General features: G+C 45.3%; 2 protein-coding genes across 19 annotated transcripts in view; one reads left to right on the top strand and one right to left on the bottom strand.

The window, feature by feature from the left end:
- Positions 1-8303, top strand: part of rpl8 (ribosomal protein L8) — a 45601-nt gene extending 37298 nt beyond the window's left edge. Inside the window, exons 1-6 of one of the 3 annotated variants that reach the window (XM_040202507.2) lie at positions 5047-5155; positions 5784-5927; positions 6024-6165; positions 7003-7221; positions 7344-7459; positions 8109-8303. In XM_040202507.2, coding sequence (XP_040058441.1) covers positions 5790-5927; positions 6024-6165; positions 7003-7221; positions 7344-7459; positions 8109-8267 — 774 coding nt within the window. In that variant the 5' untranslated portion in view covers positions 5047-5155; positions 5784-5789 and the 3' untranslated portion in view covers positions 8268-8303. Of the gene's footprint in view, positions 1-5046; positions 5687-5783; positions 5928-6023; positions 6166-7002; positions 7222-7343; positions 7460-8108 lie in introns of those variants that run through there. The other 2 variants (XM_078090827.1, XM_078090826.1) reach the window with 2 other exon arrangements.
- Positions 8304-9343: 1040 nt separating this feature from the next.
- usp9 (ubiquitin specific peptidase 9) overlaps positions 9344-23424 on the bottom strand; it is a 33552-nt gene continuing 19471 nt past the window's right edge. For 7 of the 16 annotated variants that reach the window (XM_040202499.2, XM_040202503.2, XM_078090813.1 and 4 more), the window contains 28 exons: positions 23114-23354; positions 22808-22957; positions 22436-22556; positions 22200-22330; positions 21700-21978; positions 21460-21597; positions 21190-21327; positions 20772-20938; positions 20554-20662; positions 20294-20440; positions 20036-20182; positions 19743-19950; positions 19433-19653; positions 19093-19280; positions 18834-19007; positions 18610-18751; positions 17767-18523; positions 16292-16415; positions 15979-16204; positions 15664-15793; positions 15402-15587; positions 14931-15175; positions 14760-14848; positions 14500-14656; positions 13666-13878; positions 12948-12977; positions 11598-11696; positions 9344-11421 (listed from right to left, as the gene is read on the bottom strand). In XM_040202499.2, the coding sequence (XP_040058433.2) occupies positions 11164-11421; positions 11598-11696; positions 12948-12977; positions 13666-13878; positions 14500-14656; positions 14760-14848; positions 14931-15175; positions 15402-15587; positions 15664-15793; positions 15979-16204; positions 16292-16415; positions 17767-18523; positions 18610-18751; positions 18834-19007; positions 19093-19280; positions 19433-19653; positions 19743-19950; positions 20036-20182; positions 20294-20440; positions 20554-20662; positions 20772-20938; positions 21190-21327; positions 21460-21597; positions 21700-21978; positions 22200-22330; positions 22436-22556; positions 22808-22957; positions 23114-23354 (5215 nt within the window). In that variant the 3' untranslated portion in view covers positions 9344-11163. The remainder of the gene's footprint in view (positions 11422-11597; positions 11697-12947; positions 12978-13665; positions 13879-14499; positions 14657-14759; positions 14849-14930; positions 15176-15401; positions 15588-15663; positions 15794-15978; positions 16205-16291; positions 16416-17766; positions 18524-18609; positions 18752-18833; positions 19008-19092; positions 19281-19432; positions 19654-19742; positions 19951-20035; positions 20183-20293; positions 20441-20553; positions 20663-20771; positions 20939-21189; positions 21328-21459; positions 21598-21699; positions 21979-22199; positions 22331-22435; positions 22557-22807; positions 22958-23113; positions 23355-23424) is intronic. The other 9 variants (XM_078090824.1, XM_040202501.2, XM_078090817.1 and 6 more) reach the window with 5 other exon arrangements.

Here is a 23424-nt window from a genome sequence, read left to right as displayed (position 1 = left end):
ATAGGCTCCAATACAAATCTGCCGACATATTTCTCACAAAAATCCACAAGGTACACGTTTTGTCAACGGCCATAGGAGCCGTATTTATTACCGGACAGACATAAAAACACATCCACGCGTTCGGTAGAGTCTTGGGTCTCATACAAACGCCGTATTTTTTAGATAGCTGTTATAGTTTTGCGCTGGTTCTCATTTGTTTGAGGTGTGGATTCTGTGTAACTCGCTGTCCTGTGTCTGCACTTTTGCAGCCGCACAGGTGCGTCGTTGTCGTGGTTACGAGCACTCACACGCTGCAGGATCTGTCTGTGGCTCACAGCTGCTCGCTCCTATGACCTGATTAGTGGAGTCACATGACGCAGCTATGCTTTCTGTCAACAGACCAATATGATAAAGACACTAGCCCCCCTCCCCCCTCCACCCTGACCTCTACTTACTGTTAATCACTCTCAGTCAGTCAGTCTGTCTAATTCTCCTCCCCTCTCCCTCTCTTCCTCACCACCATTCCCTTCCTCACCCTCTCACCCTCCCTCCCTCTATCTACACCCCCCCACCCCACCCAATGCAATAGGTGCGCCGTTGCCGTGGTTACTCGTAAACACGCTGCAGTATCTCTGTGTGTGACTCACAGCTGCTCCAATGACCTGATTAGTGGAGTCACATGACGCAGCTATGCTTTCTGTCAACAGACCAATATGATAAAGACACTCGCCCCCCCTCCCCCCTCCACCCTGACCTCTTCTTACTGTTAATCACTCAGTCAGTCAGTATGTCTGTCTATTTCTCCTCCTCTCTCTCTCCCTCTATCTCTTCCTCACCACCCCTCCCTTCCTCACCCTCTCACCCTCCCTCCCTCTATCTACACCCCCCCAACCCACCCAATCCAATAATTTCAAAATAAAAGCCACATGGAGGGAATTTTTACTGTAATGTTTGTGATGAGGCCTATTAATTAAAAACTTCTTAGTTTGAATAACAAACATTCTGTCTCCCACTACGAATATTACTCGTACTTCTAGTACTACAACTGATACTTCTACTACCATACTACTAGTATTTCTACTGCTATTAATACTACAACTACTACTAATGTTATTACAAATACGACTATGGCTAATAGTATTACAGCTGTTTCTACTGCTATTGATACTAAACCTACTATTACTGCTAGTACTACTAATACCACAATTATAACTAATACTACTACTAATATTACTACAAACAATTTTAAACAAATTTAAGCTCCTGCAACTTCTGTTTTTAGAAAATCTATTGAAATTCAGCTTCCCCACTTCCTGTATTTTCAGCAGTTCTTTAAAATAATTTCAGCTATTATGCCTCTATCAACAGCAATTTTTCAATATTCATTTCTGTATTTTTTTGCAATATTTCAAATTTATTTCAGCTGTTTTCATTTCTGCTTTTTCAGCAAATCTATTGAAATTCCTTTCAGCTTCTCCCATTTCTGTATTTTCAGCAATTTCAAATTCATTTCAGCTTTTCTAATATCTATAATTTCAGCAAATGTATTCAAATTCCCTTCAACTTTCTGTATTTTCAGCTATTTTAAAAAGTTCATTTCAGCTTTCAGCTTTTTGCATTCCAACGCATTTTCAGCAGGAAATGCATTTTCTAGTTACATATAACGTACAATGATCTGCAGACACAGATGAAGATGAGCAGACCAGCAAATGCCAAAAACATATGTTCTATCTCCTACAACCGTCTTGTACAGAACCGGGCAGCTCGTTGGATTAAGTAAATGTTTTAGCCTAAAATATCCTTTTTTTAAATGTCGTGATTCTTTTCTCTGGACTTTTTAAGATGGAGGTTTATGGGGACTGACTCACTTCTAGAGATCGGTAGAGAGTTTCGAGGGTGCCGTATTTTATTAGGCCAACCAGGAGGTCAGTGTCGCCCTGGTTCTCTGAACTAAAGTCCAATGACATGTTTTCATTGGATTTGGGTTTATTGCCGCAAATGAGCTCTGTGACAAACAGAAGTTTATGAAGGTCGGCAAGATCGTCTGTCACCAATTCGATTGATTTCTCAAGCGTGGATACAATCGTCCAAATAAAAAAGCTATTGTTCTGCCATGAATTGAAGTATTTCATGATGTATTTTACGAACGTTAAATAAACATTTAAAACTTCTTCTTTCTCCTACTACTTAATTGCTAACTGTGACTGTTTGCATGTGTGGTGCCGGCTGCCGGTTTACAGAGAGGCCCTTTTCAAACCGGTTTCATTGGCGCCATGACAGCGAAGAGACCGAATAAGAAGTGTTATCTGAAGCAAAAAACTAAGCATAACAGGCATGCACAGCTGAGGACGAATCGAGTGATAACTCACGTAATCATTCACATTACTCAGTTTGTCCTCATCGGAGCACCGTGACTAATTCTCACGGAAGGTCTCTACTCGTTTTCTCAGCTGGTTGGAGTTGAAGAGGAGGGAACGAGCGAGGCGTGTTATAGGATCTGAGGTAAAAAAAAACACCTTGAAACTTTACTGCATGCAGCTGAAAACGGTCCATTGAAACTAATTGAAAATGTGAAAACCACAACAGAAAGATTCCTGAAAGGAACAGAAGCTGCAATCACAGGTCAAAGGTCACTACATGAGGACTGGTGATGCACGAGTACCACTCCTCACATCCCAGTCTTGTTGTATCTGCAGTAACAGCAGTGACGGTACCTGTTTTAGCTGAATGAGAGGCTTCAATAATCATTTAAGAAGTATAAGTGTCTTCATCCAGAGAACGCATCTCTCTGGCCGGCGGCTCACATGTCAACAGAGCAGCCAGCACTTTGTTTTGTTATGGAAGCCGTAAAGGTACAACCTGCCTGCGTGATGCACCACAGTGGACACAACATGGCGTAACCGCATCATGTGGAGGCTCCTTTGCTCCACATCAACGCAACCTGGAAACCAATTGTTGTGGACAGCTTTATTGTTTGCGTAACTGCTATTTGACGTTTCTGTTTCTCTTTTAACTCACTCTTTGGGAGATTTGACAGATTTTATGGAAACTAAGGAGTCCCTTGATATATATTTCAGATGGAATTACCACTTTTACAATAGAATGAAACAACAAATTAATAAAAAAGCCAGGTCGATTACAACAAGTGGTAATAATTCAGATTAAGTCATTTATCAAATATCGACAGTTTCTGAGTAATTGGAGCATCTCTGTAAGACTGATATATGTGTCGTTACAGTAATACAAACCTGCAGAGCCGTGTAAAAAATAGAATAAAATAAAGGCTAAAGTGCAGGACAAAAACCGTGTGTCTGAGCGTGTGTGCAGTTTGCATCTTGTACTAGAGGGACCGCATATAACAATACAGCATCATAATAACTGAACCACATATTTATCACCTGCAGTGTCAGGCCTGTGTGTGCGTGTGTGTGTGTGTGTGCGCGCTCATTAATCACAGCAGTGTTGTTCCTCCTGTGGGACCCTCTCATCTCAGGAGGAGAACCATCTGTTGCTCGACACCTTTTCTTCTTCTATGGTGAGAGGAAACACCCAGAAGTCTGCAGAACTCATTAAACATCACAGATGATAAAAGAGGGAAATGTCTCGGACAGACCGCTGGAGGAAAAAATACATCATCTTCAATTGAAATGTACTCGCCACTCTTCACAGATGCACTAATATGCATACAAAATATTATACAAAGGTACTACACCAAATATTTTAGGAAGTATTCCAAGGGAGTACGTAGGCTGGATGGGCTTTCTGGTTTGAACACATCCTCCCCTGTCAGCGCGGAGCTCTTTGGTACCTTTAGTGTTGCATTACTGCCATCTTGTGGCGTCTTATGGTAATTCACCAAGCATCTCAGATGTAAAGAGTTCACAATAAAAGTGTAGATAAGTGTGGAATATAACTGTTTAAAATGAAAAGAGCTGTAACATGTTCAAGAGAAAGCGGTGTGCATAAACAATGACCACGGTGTGTGCAAATGTTCACTGTAGAGTGAGATATTTATGTAACAGGTCAAGTAAGTAATGAGTTCCCCCTACTGCACATGCCACTTTAACTGCAATTCATCACTTTGTCACTTGTCACTTTGTCTCTTGTCTGTTACTTGTTTGTTAGTGCACTTTATGCTTAATATTTTTCTTTTTAACTTTTTAATATTTAAATTTTTTTAACTTTATTCCCTTGTTTTATACTAACCCATAGCCTTAGCCTTATTCTACTAACCCATTGCATTAGCATTTCATTCCACTTTATTTTATTACTTGTGCACTGTTGTCTTGTCTGTCTACTGTCGCGCACTAACCGCCAAGACAAATTCCTTGTATGTTTGACATATTTTGGCTAATAAATGTTTCCTGATTCCTGATTCCTGATTCCTGAAGGTGTGGACTTCATGTTGTATAGCATACAATCCATACGATGACTTTTTTAAAGAAAGAGATAGAATCTTCAAGCCTATTATCGTGTGACACCTTTGTTTTTTGTTTTTTTTAGAACATTACGACTTAAACATACATTTTAATATGCTATTATAATATAATTATGTTAGTTTGGAGGTTGTGCATTCAAAGGTACGCAGACATTTTACACTGTATGATCATACTTTTAAAGTTAAAGATAGATAATAGATACATTAAAAAAATATGAGCTTGATAAAAATAAATATAAAATATAAGTTGGATTTATATACAATGATGTGTAGAAATATATAGGTTAACTACTATACATTTCTATAACTACTATAAAAGAACAAATATTCTAAATCCATTATGAACAGGAAAGAAAGGAGGCCTTACTATTTCATTTATTGGTGCAACCAACAAATCTGACTATAATAACATCAATCAATAACATCAATCATGTCAGAAATAAATCGTTTGTATGCAAAAAAAAGAGATGTCCAAAATAAATGTTTAAATCTATTGTTCTGACAGACCGCAGTTCTGTTCTGGTCTTATAATCTACAGGGTCAAGCTCAAATAAAAAACCTGCACCTGGTAAACCTTAGAAATATTTTTGAAATTAGTTTGTTAAAAAAATTATGAGCGCGCTTTCCTACACGGATGTGTTGGTCTGCCTCCAACTCCCAGCATGCACCGTGGTGAGTTATCCGGAAGAAAACCTGCGCGCCTCCCTTACACTTCCTCTTTCCGTCAACGGAGTTTAGGTATGACATCTTCAGTCCGATTCCCTTCACAAAATCTGCTCTAAATCAGGGTTTCCTTAGTTCATCCACTGTAATACAACACCGTTAAATATCCGCTAAACCGTTACGAATATGTTTTACTGAGTATTTTGTTGGCGGACCTTTTCTGAAGCATTTATTTGTGTTTCTGAGTGGCTCGATGGGAACACGGTGCAGTAACTGTTTAGCGGCTAAATGGCCGGTAGCCGCTACCAGCGGGACGTTTTTGTTTTTTAATCATGTTTAAACCGAACAAGCAGGACATCTTAATTAATTTAACAGTGCACGGACAGCACGCGACGCGGTTACTATCTCACGACGACCCGGTTGATTAGCACACATGACGTCACAGTGGTTAGCTTGCTGTGTGAAGCACAAACGGTTTGCTCCAAAGTTAAATGAATTAGTTTATAAAATGGGGGTAAAGTTGGTCCAGAAAAATGGGGTTAAAGTCTTGACTGCTTGAAGCAGGACGCGGCTGCTTAACCACGTTACCAACGTGTGTGTGTGTGTGTTTGTAAGTGTGTGTTGAAGTCCGTCATTAGCCGTTAGCATTGATCGCAAGGCCTGCTAGCTGTCCAGCTGGTGAGTGACTCTCTGCTGGTTTCAGGACACGATGGGTCGTGTGATCAGGGGACAGAGAAAAGGTGCGGGCTCCGTGTTCAAAGCCCACGTCAAGCACAGGAAAGGTGCTGCTAAACTCCGACACATCGACTTCGCTGAACGTCACGGTTACATCAAGGGGATCGTGAAGGTAACGTCAAAGCTGCTTTTTTAAGTAACAACCGATTGAAGTTGTCATACTTTCTGGTGAACCCAGACTGACTGTTGGTGGTCTAAACCCTCCCAGGACATCATCCACGACCCCGGCCGCGGTGCTCCACTGGCCAAAGTGGCCTTCCGCGACCCGTACCGCTTCAAGAAGAGGACCGAGTTGTTCATCGCTGCTGAGGGGATCCACACCGGACAGTTCATCTACTGCGGCAAGAAGGGTGAGAAACGCACCGGTGGATGAGCAGATGAACGCTGCACCTGCTGTGACTATTCTGCTGCCTCTGTTTGGTGTATGGCCCAAAATGGTTCACGTGTCGCCGGGTCATCGGAGATGCACTTGTTGTTGTGCATCATTAAGCCCTGAATTTGAAATGAGTACCAGGAGTTTACCTGAAGTCAATGCAGGATCACAAGTATGAGTTGTCGTCATGTTGGACTTTTTTCGATCGCAATCTGGCAAGTTAAAAATATCAAGGCTTGTTTTTGACAGTTTCTGAGCTTTTTTTTTGATGAATTGAGGACTAATTTCATTGCATCTGTGGTATCTTTCCTTTAGCTCTGTAGGCTTTTAGACTGTTAAAAAATATTTTTGACATGATTGAATCTCATGACATTCATGCTCATATCGTTCCGCCTACAAGGAATTTGATTCGAAGTTGTGCGGCTGCACTGATCTAGATTTTCTTGGGTCTGGTCAGCGGGAAGCAGTTTCATCTGATCACCGTCTGATCACTGTTTAAAGTAATCTCTCCATGCAGATCAATAAGCATGTCTGGTCTTTGCATGCATGGGTACGCTTGATTCACTGGGCAGGAAGCCAGTGGAGAAACTAGAGCAGGAAAGAAAGCCGGAAAATGCCAATTGACAATGTTTGAAATTAGAATCGGTGCATTGTCTGGTTGGCCATTATAGAGACGATGCCCTTACTCAGCTGTGTGATGGGATAGTAGCAATAATGATAAAGCAGATACTTGTAAATGGGTGAAATTGTGGGGGGCTTGTTGGATGGAAGTTAACAATGTTTCAGTGTCTTACTCGTTGTTTTTATTCCACAGCTCAGCTGAACATTGGCAATGTCCTGCCCGTTGGCACCATGCCCGAGGGAACCATCATCTGCTGTGTGGAGGAGAAGCCCGGTGACAGAGGCAAGCTGGCCCGCGCGTCAGGAAACTACGCCACCGTCATCTCCCACAACCCCGAGACCAAGAAGTCCAGAGTGAAGCTGCCCTCCGGCTCCAAGAAAGTCATCGCCTCTGCCAACCGAGCTGTTGTCGGTAAGGAGGCTCAATGTGTCTTCTGGATCTGATGTTTCCTACTCTCCGTATACAGTGACCCATCAGCACAATATGAGCCTCGTGCATTTTCTGACCAGCACTGCCCGGTTTTTGTGTTAAAGGTGTCGTTGCTGGAGGTGGTCGTATTGACAAGCCCATCCTGAAGGCAGGTCGTGCCTACCACAAGTACAAGGCCAAGAGGAACTGCTGGCCACGTGTGCGTGGTGTGGCTATGAACGTAAGTGAACACGCTGCTCTGTTCTCTGTGGAGAGGAGCTGGTCCTCAATGAAGGATGAGGAGCAGCATGGAGAGATCATGGCAAACTTTATTGAGTGGGTTCATTTATTAAAGCATTTTATTAGGTCATAGGGATTCTTTTACCTATGAATCCCTCATATTTAGAGTCCAAATTTGTCACACTGACTAAAATATATATTTATAATAGCGGAACCAAAAATTCATATCACATTATTTAGAAAGATTCTGACTGTATGTGACCGTATTGCTTTTTCATGTAAACACATTAATTGCTTGACTCGGAACAGGACCTCGCCGCTTGCTGGCCAACTCGCACTAACTGGTCGCGAGTTGGCTTGTCGTGGCTGCTCGTGTTGCCACTCGACACTTTGCAGTATTTTCTGATCTAATGTAACGTGGTATGAACCCTACGTGAGAAATTCATACCGTAAGGAGGTCTTATACCATTATACCGCCCTAAACCGTTCCTTAAAGGGCTTGTTTGTGCGCTGTAGGTTTGTAGATGTCATTTATGGCTCCTTTTCCTTTAGAGCTGCGCTCTACAAATTAGGCCGAGTAAAGGAAGTTTATTTTTGTTCTGCTGAATGTGACCACGATAACAAACGACTGGTGTCTTTTCTCTCTGCAGCCCGTTGAGCATCCCTTCGGTGGTGGTAACCATCAGCATATTGGCAAACCCTCAACCATCAGGAGGGACGCACCCGCTGGTCGCAAGGTCGGTCTCATCGCTGCCCGTCGTACAGGCAGACTGCGTGGAACAAAGACCGTCCAGGAGAAGGAGAACTAAATCAGACTTTCTTAATAAAACCCTGTTCCAAAAGAATCTGTTGCCTTTATTCATTTCTGGTTCCACACATCGGTCAATCAATGAAGTTTAAAGAGTTCTGTGTAGCTGGTCCAATCACAACCGAGCAACTGTTGAAGTATTTAGTATACTATTGGACAAAGATTAGTAACATGAAAAGCTTGTGTGCTACAAGAGCTGTTTTAACCTTTAGATGAAAAACCAAATCGCTATTGGAGCGAGTAACCTTGTTTGATAGACTTTTGTACAAGACATTCAGGTAGGATTTATTGTACATTATAATACGGGTAGGGATGAAATAGTGTACACTTGCTGTTCATGTTGACTCGAGCGTTACATATCTTTGCGGCAATCACCCAGCAATTCCACGAAGTCAGTTTCGGGCAATGCAAACTTTTGTAATGGGACCCAATGCTGTTTACGGGGACCATTTTCTCTGGTGGCCGCAGCTATTTATAATTTCGCTGGTAAGTTTTATATACGCAATACTTTCTTCAATGTCACGGTTGCCGGGCCCAACAACGCCCCCGATCTGTTACATTGGACGATAAAGCACAACTTTACTTGAGGCTCATTTTAAGAGCAAACCTTCCAATTATATTGTGAACCAAAGGGGATCAGTTTAAAGGCAAGCAGAAGATCAAGGATACTATGCATAGTGCGGAGCCTCAAAAGATGCTGAACCGATCACTTCAGGTTAGTAGACAAACACTGGTTCCTACACTTCCCATAATGCAACTCAGTGGCAGGTACATCTTCCAAAGGATGTGGGTGTAATGTACTCAGGCTGGTTAGACACTTGACGTAACACTATATCCAACTCTATGTTCTTTTTTTTCAGTCCATCTCATTCAGATCCATGGAGGTAAGTTCAGCTGCAGCACAAACAAAACTGCATTGGTTTTAAAAGGGTCTACTTATCACGCAATATGAAATGCAGATAAAGCAAAACACCTGACTGATTTTTTTTTTTTTAAAGAAAACCGGTTGGCTTTTTATTCATGTGGGTACAATAGCGTTTGGCAGATGTTGTCCACAAGTAAAAATGACACACGGGCAAGATTCCATGTTCTTTATTTGCTAAGGGCGCAATGCTTTTTTTGTTATATTTCTGTGCACAAAAAACCTCACAAAGTGAAAGTCCACATCGCGACTGTAGCTCCAGAATTCAACGTCACACCATGGCCAAAACAAAAGTCGGCAAAAAACAGGGCGCAGAACTCTGTACAGTCAATATCTCCTTTAAAAATAACACAAGGACAAAAATGTTCCTCTTAAATCAAATTCTATTTTTTTTTGTGAAATACAACAAAATAAATTCTATAAAATAAGAGCAAAATATTTAAATATAATACGATGGGCAGAATATTTTCATTTGCAGGAGTATTTGGTATGTTTTAGACAAAAAAAAAAAAAATTCAAAAAAATACATGCATTCAAGTTACCAATTAAATACAGTATTTACTGATGTTTACCTTTTACTCCTACAGAATTAGAAATGAGCTCGAGTTGCACATGACTACCGAGCCGCTATAGTTATGGTACGACCCTGCTGTGGGACCTTTTCTCTATGGGGCCGCAGGGTGAGGGGCGCTGCACCCGACCTGCTCCGCGGCCGATGGGCAACGAGTCTGTCTACGACTCGGCTCTATTGAAGAGACAGAAGCAAACCACAGTCTGTCACACACCAGGTGACCCCCGACACCCCCCCCCACCCCCATCCGGCACAGCGTTTCTGTTGCATATGTGTTTCATTTTTCAGAATTCCTAACAATGAAAGCTAAGCTGTAACCCACCGAAAACGGACTATCAAATGTTGAAGTTGGAGGATTATGTGCAATTGAAAAGCCACTTATTCATACATTGGTTCAAAATATCGCCCTTGTTGTAGAGAGGGTAGATGAGTAGAAAAAAAAGAAAAGAAAAAAAGAACTTGCGGGTAGCAACACCCCTCTGGAGATGTGGATTAAGAACAGCTTTAGGTTGTTATGATCACAAGTCTCCCCCTGGGCTACACTATTCTGGTGAGAAGCCATGCTAAATGTCACAGCATTAACTAGAGCCTCAAAAAGGGTTGAATTAATTACCAGAACAAACAGAAAAGAACAAAAAAAAAAAAAAAAGGCAATGAGTTTCAGAACATTGTTGCATCACTGCTTTTTCACATCAACCAAAACACCGTAAAAGTCCACCCAACCATTCCATATCTCACACTAAAACCAACCACAGCTCGTGAGTTGATTTGGCATGGGTCATAAGGTTGCCAAGGAGCTTAAGAATAATATAATTATGATAATAACAATGCGTCCTTCTAGTTGAATGACCAGTAACCGTCTGAAGGTAGAACAAACTTTACCGCTGAGCATGTGTGATAAAACAAAGGAGTCGTTGTCTTCTTACAGTTTTTTTGGGCATTTTTCTTATTTATAACATTGTTTGTTTTTTTTTCTTCCATAATATCTGCAACATCTCCCAAACAGCAAACCACACAGAGTTATGCTACTGGGGGATCTGAACAGTCAGAAACATTAACATACTATGTACACCTTTTCGTCATGTAGACAAGCGCGTCAGCTCCGGCCGATTCAGGGTTTTTTCTTTATTAGAACTCTTGTCCTCTCCGCTCACCTCCGCAGCCGCCTGTGGGGCCCCGTCACGCAGTCAGGGCACCCGGAGGGCCAATGGGAGAGCAGATGGGAGCCCCGGCTCGGCCCCCAGCGAGAGAAGAGAGAGAGGGAGGAAGAACGAGAGAGAGAGAGAGAAAGAGGGACCCGGCAATGAGCTCTGTTGACCGAAGGATGAGAGGAAGGAGAGCGGGACAATTGAGGCTCGAGGCACAGCAGAGGGCGAGGGGGGGGGGGCGGGGGAGGGGGGCACGTTACTCCTTGGGCTGGGCGGGCGCTGGGGTAGTGGAGGTGGTGGGCACGGGGGCCGGTGTGGGAGCCGGGGCCGGGGCCGGGGCCACCTCCTCTGTGCTCTCCCAGTTCTCTTGTGCTCGTGGGCCGGGAGTGGGACTGGGGCCGGGGGCCGTCTGGGACGGGCCGGGAGTCGGAGCGGAGGCAGGACCGGGACGCTGAGGGTTGTTCATGTGCTGGGCAGCGGGCCCGGTGTACGGCTGCCCATGAGGGTGGTTGTTCTGTTCAGGGGGACAATTAAGAAAATCAGCGTGAGCAGCTTAACAGTCTAAATAAATACGCTTAAATATAATGATTTGCTTATGTTGCTACTCGCTGCTATGCCACAATAAAAAGAAAACGGGACTACAGCACCCACGATGCCTTGCATACGTCACCGTGAACCCTGACACGCTACCTGCTGAAACTGGGCCGTCCCAGGAGAGTGCGGGTACAGCGAGGTGTCCTCGGGCGGGGACGAGTCTTGATCATCGGGCGCTTCCTGTTCGTCCGGCTCCTGAGCAGACATGAGATCAACGTCATCACAGGTTCATTGCAACAGATACACTATGCTTCTTTAGACAACGTGCACAGCGGGAAGCGCTAGTTGTGCTGAACACAATAGTGGGTGCAATGTTAAGCTGGGGAATCAGTGTGAAACAACAGGGGGGGTTGTGCAGGAGAGCCCCATTTCCAACTGTTACGCTGGAGAGTAAATTAGGTCTGCATGGGATTTTATAGTGTCTTCAAGTGTGTGTGTGTGTGTGTGTGTGTGTGTGTGTGTGTGTGTGTGTGTGTCTGCGAGTGTGTGTCTGTGTGTATACTAAAGCTGGACCCGAGGGGCATCCTGCAGCCTTATCATTTAACAATTGTATTTATATTAATTGTTGATATGTATCAATGTGCCAGGGTATTGTGTTAAACATGTGCACATATTAATATATCACAACATGACATTAATAGAACAGATCCTGCCAGGCTATCAACACAAATGTACGATATGTAAAATATATATATAATATCACAAAAACCTGCTTCATCTCTTCCTTTTAAAGATTTTAAACCAACTAGTAGTAGGTTGTTTCATCCAATTGTGTCTTATTCTTCCTAAAGGAGTGGTTCTCCCAGTTAAAGGCAACTACCACTTAGTATTTTGGCATGGAGAAGCCGATCTGTCCTAAAGCACAGTGCGGACGCATAGATCTTTGAATCGTAGTGGCTGCGTCAGTGACGGGGCTTTGGCTGATCACTGGGTGGGAAACAGGAAGAGGAAGGCGGACTGCGCTTTACGGGATGTCTCTCATGCCAGTGAAGCCTGTCCACCTTCCCTTCTACTAGACGGGGGGACGTCAGGTCACAATCTGTGTGGCCATCACATTATGTACAGGTGCATCGTTTGAGAAGTTAACAGAACAACAACTATACACACCGCAGGTATATACTGTGAATTAGACTGTTGACGACTCAAAGTGCTGGAGGACTCCAATCTCCTGTGTTTATGTCAATACTGCGTTTACATCACATGTGCATATTGGAGAGGTACAAAAAGAAAATGGAGCAAAGTGGGGACAAGATGGGGAAGTCTATGAGGACTCCACATGACACAATGCTTCTAGCCTCTGAGGACTAGTTGGGCTACAGGGGACTAAACTGTGCATTTAGAACTAAACAACTGGTCCTAGTTTCCCTGACAATTCTGTCATAAAAAACAAAGAATAAACAGATTTGTTTTTCCTTCCTTTATGTTGTGGTGCCTGGAAATACTGACCTTCCCTGGGCTTCCCTGAGTACACTTGAGCTGTGTATGGAATATTACAGGAGAAGTGTGTCATTTGACTGGATTTTTCAACATATAAATACAAGTAACTTGTTTTACGTGAAAACAAAATATTTGTATGCATCGTGAACTGCAGCCATGAATCAAGACCAAACATATTCAGCATAGCAAACATGGTTATCCGTATCATAGGGCCGATATTTAACATTTAATGGCTTGCATCTGATAAATATTAACAAAAAATGTATTTATTCTATTAAAAAAGGTCAGCAAAATCAACAAGCCCCAGAAACCTAAACATTCATATTTAAATACATTAAAAAACAAATGAATCCTTAAAACTAAACCCCAGATAAGAGCTGTTCAGTGCGCCGTCATGCAATGGGATCAACCTGTTACCTTCACCACTGCACACCATTGTTTAAACATTACCATGGCAGCATCGGATAGCCGTGTTTTACTGTGGTGCTTTTCCATTATTTATATATTTTCATGCAACCAAAAGACCCCAATCTCTATTGTCTTAATCACCAAAGTCTGACAGTCATTTTGCACAGCTGTTCAGAACTACAGATGTTTTCCCCACCGTCTACCTACATCTGGTACCTCACAAATGTATTCACTAATATACGGATTCCTTAGCACAGTCCCTAAGACTGGGGGATTAACAGTAATGTGCATTGTAACATGTATGACGGGGTCCATTTACCTCCTCGGGACAAAGTTCACAGGCCTTGGCGAGTGTCATACGTGCGCTGTGCGAACGCTCCAGGAAGTAGCCGTTGGAGGTCTCGTTGCTCTGGACTGGCGGGGACCAGTTGTTGTAGGTGTACTGGGGGTTCCCCGTGTACGGCCTCCTCTCCAGCTCGTCCCCTAACCACTCCACCGCCCACGTCCACTTACGTTTTAGGTCACCATTACTCTGTGGGCACGAGAAGTAAACTGATGACAATAGCCGCTCCACCTGCACCACTCCACAATGCAACAAGCGCAGCTTCATGAACAGGAAGTTTGCCTTTTCTATTGCTGTGCTTGGAAATATTAAAAAACTAAATGAATACAACTCTTGGGCGTATGTTTGCTAGTGTTTCGGACAGATGGAAAGCAGTAGAGAACCAACAACTGTGTGGCTGTGCGAGTATGGAAATTCTTCAGACGACAGACGGCCTTTGTTAAATGATATTTAAATTGTAACAGGCAATATTAGATTGGTGCCTTACATGCTGCGACTGTGCTTGTGGTGCCCAAGAAGCTGCATCAACAACTGATGCACAAACAGGAGAAAAGGTGTGGAGCCTCTGAGAGTCACAGCACAGCGTCGGCGTCGTGGACACACGCAGCACTTTTCCAGACTCCACCGTATCACTTAGTTTAAGCTGTGGTGTTTTCGTTTTTTTTTGTCTACAGGCACAGTGTGTCTGCCAAAATATTAGCCGCCTACTGACTGAGGTCAGTTAAGGTGGGCGGACTTTTAAAGTGGAACAATAATTTTCTTTTAAGTGACAAGCTGAGCAACAGACAGACTGACAGTCACTAAGTGTACCTGGAGGATCTGGTAAGCCACGGAGCAGTTGCTAAAGAGGGCCACCATGCACTTGATGCACTGGTATGCCCGTTTCTGGTAGTGGTTCTTGGAGCGCTGGATGGTGTCAAACAGCCCATCTCGGTCATCGGGAATGCCTTTCAGCACGTTGTGGATCCTGCACAAGCAAACAGGGGAAGGGGGATACATACAAACTCACTGATCACACCCAACAAAACAATGCAGCACTCATACTTTAAACACCGGGCAATCAGTCTGACCTGTGCGTCTGCCAGGAGTCCTCGATGAGCAGGATCTGTAGTAGCAAGTCCAGGTAAGGCCTCAGCTCGTAGGTGTAGGAGTACGCCACCTGCACAACACGCAAAATCTGAAGTGGGGCAGACACTTGGGAGTGAGCCGCCTGCACAGTCATATTTGGCGGAAATGTTTACCTGCCAGAGCAGCTCGCTGAGCACGGTGGAGGAGAACTGAGGGTTTTCCCAGCAGCTGAAGCGGAGCAGCTTCACTGTCTCCTCGGAGTTGCTGCAGTCCTCGATGATCTTCTTCACGTAGCTGGTCCTCACGAACAAGATCTCCGCCACCAGCTGCTGCACCGGCATCACCGGGGTCGTCAGGTTGGTGTCGCCGTACGGGTTGGGGAGGGGAGGGTTACCTGGAGAAACGGAAAGTAGTTCATCTGAAATGATTTTAGTTACTAAAAAGTTAGGCGGGACTTGTTAGTCAATTAAAGCCCTCAGCTCGAAGCTCGGCGTACACGACACAGATGCTCAGAGTGGCTGGTTTGTCAGTCACTAGATCCTGAGCAAGGATGAAAATCCTCATCGGGCTCCAACTCTGCTTGGTGATTAAACGATAACTAGTTCCGATCACATATGGTGTGGTTGCAGAGTAAAAACCCTCACCATTGATGGAGGACTGCATGCGCGGGGAGACGTCACAGCAGCGGACCAGCTGGGAGACCACAGTGTAGAGCTTGCCCAGCTCAGCGTACTGGTACTTAATGGGAGGGCCGGGACCCTCGTCCAGAGCGACCAACATGAAGGTAGCGGGGACATTCAGCTTCAACAGCTGGGTCTTTTCTGCCAGGCCTGCAAATGAGGTGAAGAATTGTTATTAGCCTGCTTGCACACTACAACAGGTGTACATGGCAGGAGCGCTCCTTACCCAGATTGGCATACATGACAAAGAGGTTGAAGTACTGCTGCAGGTGACGGCCGTGTTCGGACACCTCTCTCCTGAGCAGGTTAAGAACGGCTCTTAACAGATGGTCACTTAGACTGAGGTTATCACAGCCCTGAAACAACACGGGGAAGAGAGACAAGACACGCAGCAAGGTCACAACAAGAAGTGCAGGATGGGAATCCTCTCACACCTGAGATGCAAAGTGCTTGAATCCTTTTCTGGTGATTCAAAACAGCTTTGCAGCGCGCGCTAATAAATTAAATAAAAAGCCCCCCCGTCCCCATAGCTGGCACCAACCTGAGTGGAGGGTCCGGGCGAGGCGGTGGGGGAGGGGCACGGCCCGTCTTGCAGGGAGAAGTGGGCAATGAAGACTATGAGCTTGGCAAACGCGCCGCGGACCTCGGCGCTCGGGCACTCGAGCAGGTACTCCGAGAAGCGGTTTGGGTAAGCAAACAGGACTTTGTGTGCGAACCAATAGCGTACATTCTTACTGTGTCTCAGCAGGATGCAGAGGGCGTCATACCTAGGAGGGAAGGACACAGGCGATGTAGTTCGGGAGGAGGACCAGGCAGAGAGAAAACACCCAGATACACAGAAGAGGCGGGCTCACCAGTCGCTGGCAGGACCCCGGACTACTTTCTTAGTGTGAAAACCTGTGCTGAAGAGGAACCGAGCAGCCAGCTGAGCACTTATCATAGCAATCTCCTCTGCCTCTGGCAGAAGATGGTCTTGTCCTGATAAAACAAGACAGTAATGATGAAGTAGACACACGGACGATCTTCCTGGTAATTTGCTTAGAAGTATTTGAGCTGACAATTTAGGACACTTAGCAAAGAGACGTAAAAAAAAAGCTCTATTTAACTTGGATCAAATTAATTTTTGCCAAGAGCACTTCACCTTTGTGTCCGCTCGCACCTCCAGCACACCTTATTTTAAGTAAAATAACTGCGAGATTATAGAGCTGACTTTGTGCTTTTGGGGAGTTTCTTCTTAATGAAGTAATTTGTCTGGGTCTCTCCAATGTGTGGAATGAAACTAAACCATTACAATGTCTACGCGATGTAAACTTCTTTCAAATGTAAGCTGTCAGCACGTCTACTCCAGTCATTGTTTCCATCAAAGTCTGATGTGCTGGAGAACACAAATACTGTGACTGCAATAACGTATGGATCTCATCACTGTGGTAAAAAGACACTGAATTAATCCTTCTTCAATCCAGTGAACTAAGAGGATAGATTTGATATATATATATTATATATATATATTTATATATATATATATATATATATATATATATATATATATATTATATATATATATATATATATTATCATCACACTTTCACCGTCTAAAAGAATAATAGTCTAAAAATCAAATCAATACTTTTTCATGTTTCTTTGCTCCTGCTGAAACGCAATAAAAAATAAAACCACACAAACTTATCCTTAATGGACACAAAAATATACTAGTGACTGCCCTCAAAAATGAATTTTCCTGTGGAACATTACGGGGCGGTGGCTCTATTAATAATACATTTAAAGAGGCAGAGCATTTCTGGGAAGCCTGTTCTAAACGCTACTGACCACCAATTATTTCTACTGGGATGCTGTACATTTACAGAACTTGAAATAGATTTGAGAGACGCAGGACAAAGTGTAGGGATACAATCAGAATGGCTGCTGCTATATTGCTAAGAGGAGCTAGGAAGCAGACTTCCTCCTTGTGGATATGCAGAGTCATGAGGAGTTATGTGCAACACACGAAGGGCTGAACCAGCTTAAAGCAACAGACATTAACACCAAGTACTTGTGCGGCTCCTTATGATAACCTACTTGATATTGTTTACGAGTACTTTGTAACAAGTTTTCTACACCTTTTTTCAGAGGTGTTTAATTGCAGTGAGAAAACTTACCTGGTGAAATGGAAAAGCAAAAGTGAAACTAGCCACACATTTTCCAAAACATTCCACCCTTTGGTTTTGGTTGATGTTAACCTAGATTCATTTTGTCCTAGTCAATGAATATACAATAATACATAATCCACTGATTCATGAATCAGCAGCACACACTGAGGATAGGAGCCTACCTGGAGGAGGGTTTAAATAGACACTGTTACAGGTCAGAAGTTTCTTAATGAACTGGAAATATTCCAGGCTGTATTGCATTCGGTTGTGCATGAACTGGACGTTCTGCTTGCGGACGCTGCACTCGATGACGCCGGGCATCTTGACCTGGTGAGGCTTGGTGGAGGAGATGGTCAACTCAGAGATGTATTTGACCAGCTCGCTGTCTTTGTCCAGTGAGTCCATGCGCTCGTAGAACAGGATATAGGCGTTCCACCAGCGCTTCTGCCTCCGGTACGACATTCTCTTCATCATATGGTCGAACACCTCGCCCATGTATTCCCCTCCGAAGCACTGGTTCTTCATCTCCTCCTCGTCGTCCATCTTGCACTCGGTCACGTCGCCGTCGTCGAACTTGTACCAGCGGTTCTTCTCGCCGTCCCCACCGTTCCTCTGGATTATGTAGGAGTAGTAGTGGCCGCCGCTGGCCTGGCCCGAGTGGACCAGCACTCCAACCAGGCGGTACTTGGAGCTGCCGGGCGGCGTGGGCTCGGAGGGCTCGTTCTGTTGGATCACCTGGTTCTCCGGGTTGACGTCGTCGCCCTCGAGCTTTGCCACACCAGCTACCGTGTACGGCTCCATGTCCAGCTCCCTGGGGAACTCAAAGTAGTCGTTGAACTTGATGGCGCACTCCCTCTCCCAGTCGTAGTCGAAGCGCTTCAGCTGGATGGCCAGGACGGGCGGCAGCTTCTTGATCAGCAGGCGCTTCACCGTGTCCACCTGGCCAAGAGAGAACATGTCAAAGTTAAAGTGATACCATGGGACTTCGTTATTGCATTCAACTATCGGGGGGGCTTCATTCTCACCTTCTTATTGCACTTTTCACAGTGGTAGGCGTTCGCTCCCTCAAGAAGATCTCCTTTGACATACTGCTCCATCGAGTCCAGCAGGTTCTGGTGGTTTCGAATATCCACGTTGAGTGTTGTGAACGACTCCTCACACTCATACCTGGCAACGCAAAACATCATTAGCAGTGTGACAACACAAGTTTTATTATTCTAGGGACGGCGCACGGGAGGACCGCACTCACCTGTGGGGGCATCCCTGACAGATCTTCTGGTCGGCAAAGGACCCGCCCAGCACCTTGCTCAGCATGGCGGGGTGGCCCAGGGCTTTAAGGGCTTCGTCCAGACTGTCCACCAAAGAGTTGAAGAACTCCAGCGCGTCGTGCTGCTCCCGCAAGTTCACCGGCTCACCCCATAACCTACGACAGATGGTACGGAGATGAGACGGTAAGACACCGGCAACTGCCAAGCAGGAACATTCATTACCGAGTGTCTGAGCAATACCTGAACTGTTTCCAGAATCCCCTGGGGACATAGTACTGAAGTCTGGACGCAGCCAGGTGTCCAAAGATGACCTGCAGGTGACGAAGTACCCCAATGTTGTACTCTTTTCTGTCTTCCGACTTACTGGAGGGTTTATCGTCAAACTGATGGTGGTAGCTGAACACCTCGTCGCGAGGATCCACGTTACTCTGTAGAGACCAAACATACAGAGGAAAAAATGTTAATTACTATTTTCCACCGCATGTCCATTGTGTGGACAGGGACACAAGACTCAAATGTAATGTGGAAAATGATGACAGGATTGGTAAATTAAGCACAACACCACCCCCCCATGCTTTACCTCATTCTCCTGCTTTTCATCCCCCGACATGTCATCATCCACATCGGTGCCTGTGCCCTCGATGGCCAGGATGCCGTTGCGGATCGGAGGGATCATGTACAGCTGCTGAATGACAGAGTTCATGTAGCAGGTGGCTCCGGCGTTCTTCAGACCTACGAAGCCTTTGTTGGGCCGCGGCCCCACCGGAGGCAGGTACTCCCATTCTGTCAGCGTCTCGCAGCCTGAGAGCGGAAGGAGAAGGGACAAGACCCTCATGCATGATGTAGTTTACAATCCATCGAGTGGACCTGCCATACCGCTGTGTACATACCCAAGTAGTACATGTCAGTCAGGGTGTCGACTATTTGTTTGAGGTTGCGGACGCATCCGACGGCCAGTGCTACCAGGAGCTCAAAGCCGGCGTTGATGGAGGCAGGGGTGCTGCACACTGGGATGGCCTGCTCCGTGGGGAACTCCCCACTCTTCATGTACTGCAGGTAGACATTGGATGCCGGGAAGATGAAGTCGTCAATCAGCTCCTAATAAAGGAGGAGGAAACGTTACTCAGAGTACTGTTATTAGAAAGGAAACTGTAATGACATGTTCAGGTGTGGTTTGTTTCACCTTTATAAGATTAGCTCCTCCTTTCTCACAGCCAATGTAATACTTCTTCTCTGGTGTCTGGAAGGCCAGAAGCTCTTTGGTAACCCCGAGGTGACCCTCCAGGATGGTCTCCTCCACACCGGTCTCCCCTGTCCTCTTGACCTCATCCTGGTTCATGAGACATGTACCATTAAATCTGCCGCCGCACTGAGCTACATCGTTGATACGGTGCGTAATACAACACATGGGATGAAAAAAGCGATGAACAGGCTGCTTTACCCGTATCCGCTTCAGCCAGTCGATCTCGTTGTTGAGCAGCACCTCAGCGTTTGGCAGGTTGATGTTGCTGTTGTAGGCGTAGTTGAGAAGGTGTCTAAGTAAAGTGAAGTAGTCTCCAGCATGTTTGGCTCGCTCCTTTGCTGTACTCTGGACACAGGGCAATTTAAAATTAGGGTATTGTGAGCAGTTAACCGTTCTGACACTAGAGTGATGTACTATAACAATTAACACGGACAATCGATGAGGCAATAGCCACTCACCCCCAGCACGGTGAAGAGGAGGGTGATAAAGAAGAGGAGGGGTCGATGACCCATACAGCACCTAGTCGCCATCAGGAAAAACTGCTCCTGGGCCATTTGCCGCACAGATCTGTGGAACACAGTTATCAACATCACAATATCAAAACTATGAACGGCTGGAGTTGAGGAGGTCAGTGGAATTTTGCTTTTGGCCGTGGAAGCCAGACTGGTGTACTTACTTGCTGTGGCAGTGTAGCAGCAGGTCAATGATGAAGGTCTGCCAAGCCTTCTCCTTGCTGAGTGTGTCCAGAGCCGTGGGCATGAGGGCAAAACACAGAGTCATCACCTCCAGGGCCTCGCAACACACCTGCTCATCCTCCCCATCTGGCTCCTTAGCTGCATTGGTCTGATGAGAAATAAGAACAATAAATACTCTGCGTTGTATTTTTGACATTGCTTATCCCTTGAAAGTCCACAAAGCCCAGCAAGAGCACTTTGTCTCTTGGTTGTACCGCAAGCTTTTACTGTCTGCATCTATTATGGAACGCTGTGGTGCACAACTGCTCCTCTAATGTGCTACTTATGCTTAAAGAACTGAACTACAAACAAACAAAGATCTGAAACCCTCACAAGGAGCGACATTCAAAGGGAACTTACCTTCTCGTATATCTTGCTAATATCTTCATTTGAACTGAAGACGAGCTGCACTGTGCCACAGCCTGATGCCCACACTATTTTCTGTACCGCTCGGATCACACAGATGTCTGGGATGTACTTCGATGCCTGGAAGAAATTCTGGTGAAAAAAGTAGTCCCATAAGATTGTCATCTCTTTGTCAATAGTGCCATGAAAAACTATTGTCTAAAATGCATTACTATCACTAGTTCCCGCTATTCTATTCTTACAAACCTCCAACCATTTCCTTACATTTTCTGTGACCTCATCAGAGATCTGCTGGGCCAGGCGGATGGCTACATTGCGCAGCATGCATTCTGAGGCCGGATTAGGGATGTTTTGCAGGGCACTCTGGAGGACCAGGGCCTGGTCGTGAGTGGCCTGATTGATCTGTTGACAGTGCAAGGAAGGAGATGGCAGCGTGGAAAGAGATTATTACGAGTTGGAGATGAAGAACCACACAGGTACGCATTGAATTGTGTGTGTCCTAACCGGTGAGACAGGAATATTTCCCTCGGCGTTGGGCTGGCAGGCCTCTGCCACAGCCTTCACATGCCCGAAGCCTACGGCGGTAAGCAGGAGCTTGGCGATCTTAAGCGCATTGAGGTAAGCTCCACGGCGTGTCTCCATGTCTGCCGATGGGAGGAAGTTGTTCCTGGTGAGCATGCTCAACACCAGTGGCAGTCCACCACTCTTTAAGAAGTTGTACTGGAAGTCACTGGCGTCCTCGCCCAGAGTGGCACTGGCTGGCATCAGCAAAGCATAAACAACCTGGAACATGGCAAAGATGAGTGTGAGGATTTTTATAGATCAACAGACATGGACCGAAACCGGATCAGTGGCATATCCTGGTCACCTTGGCATAATTCATAATGGAGTTTTACTCCTGCTGTTAAAACGCCATTCCGCCCACAATGGTTCTATGCTACTTCACAGGCCAGTCAAGAGAACATAATCTATCACATGTGAAGCAGTAGCAAACTGCGACCCACCTCGATGAGGTAGAGCACTTGTGAGGGTGAGGGGCCGAAGAAGCGAGAGTCCAACGAGGGACTGAGGCTGTTCTCCCCGAGCTTGGCGTGGTCCAGACACACAGCTCGCAGATTCTCCACCGTGGTATTATCTAGAGCGCACACAGGACAGAACATAAGGATCGTCCGGGTGAGTCGTTTAATATTTCCACGCCTTAATTGGCTGGACAATATGGAGAGCACAGGTTCCTGTATACCTGGGGGCATGAGTTTCATGAGAACTCGAGCTCCATCTCGGAGCAGCGGCATGTTGAGGTTGCAGCCCAGGTCGGCCACCTGCCACAGGAAGGAGATGTAGCGCAGATGCAGGGACATGATCTGTGAAACAGGGCAGAGGCGTGTTAACAGTAATGCTGTTCACCTGCTGATCAACCCGCAGTGTCATAGATCACAGTGTTATTGACACAGGGGTTGGAACACAAAACACGATTCGACATCAGGGCAGAAGCTCAACGAGCTGCCGTTTCAGATTTCAGCATTTTCTGGGGCTGGATTTTAAGGAAGAATACTTCAACAAATAAGGTTCCTTAAATGTTGCAGACTCCAGTATCTGTGTGCCGTTAACTCACCACACCAGGAAGACAGCTCTCCACCTCAGGGTTAGGGCCATCGCTGTAGTGGTTACCGTGGTTACCAGGGGAACCAGTGGACGAGTCAGATGAGCTGTCCGGGCTTGAAGGCATGTTGGCACTCACCTGCGTCAGCTTGGCCGTGATCAGCTACACATGAAAAAAATAATATTGTGTAAATTCTGTTCTAAAAAGAAACATTTAATCGTTTTTAATTTAATTCTTTAATTCTTATTTTAAAAAAGTTTAAAAAAAAAGCTATTGGGTATTAATATGTAACCGCTTGAGCTTTTGCAACTGTCTCACCGTTTTGTCCTTCAAATTGAGCTGCCCAATCAGCTTCCTGTCGTCGGCTGGGTCAACAACCTCCCCACCGATGAAAAGCTCTATCTTTGTGTGTGCTGCGTTGGCTTTGATCCGATTGAGGATGCCCCGCCTGACCGAACCGATTGTGTCATTGGTGTGTGACCAGATGTCCAAGTCGTCCACCTGGCGCCCCTGGTTGGGGAAGCGGACGATCAATGTGATATGCTTCCCTCGGAAGGCTCTGCAAAAAAAGAAAAAACGGAAAACATGATACCTTGAAGTTTTGCTGAAAGAGCAAAGACGTGGCACCT

This window comes from Gasterosteus aculeatus, chromosome 16, assembly GCF_964276395.1.
Source record: "Gasterosteus aculeatus chromosome 16, fGasAcu3.hap1.1, whole genome shotgun sequence".
NCBI classification, from domain to species: domain Eukaryota; kingdom Metazoa; phylum Chordata; class Actinopteri; order Perciformes; family Gasterosteidae; genus Gasterosteus; species Gasterosteus aculeatus.
The sequence above is the reverse complement of the archived record's forward strand: the minus strand, read 5'-3'. Positions and strand labels throughout refer to the sequence as shown.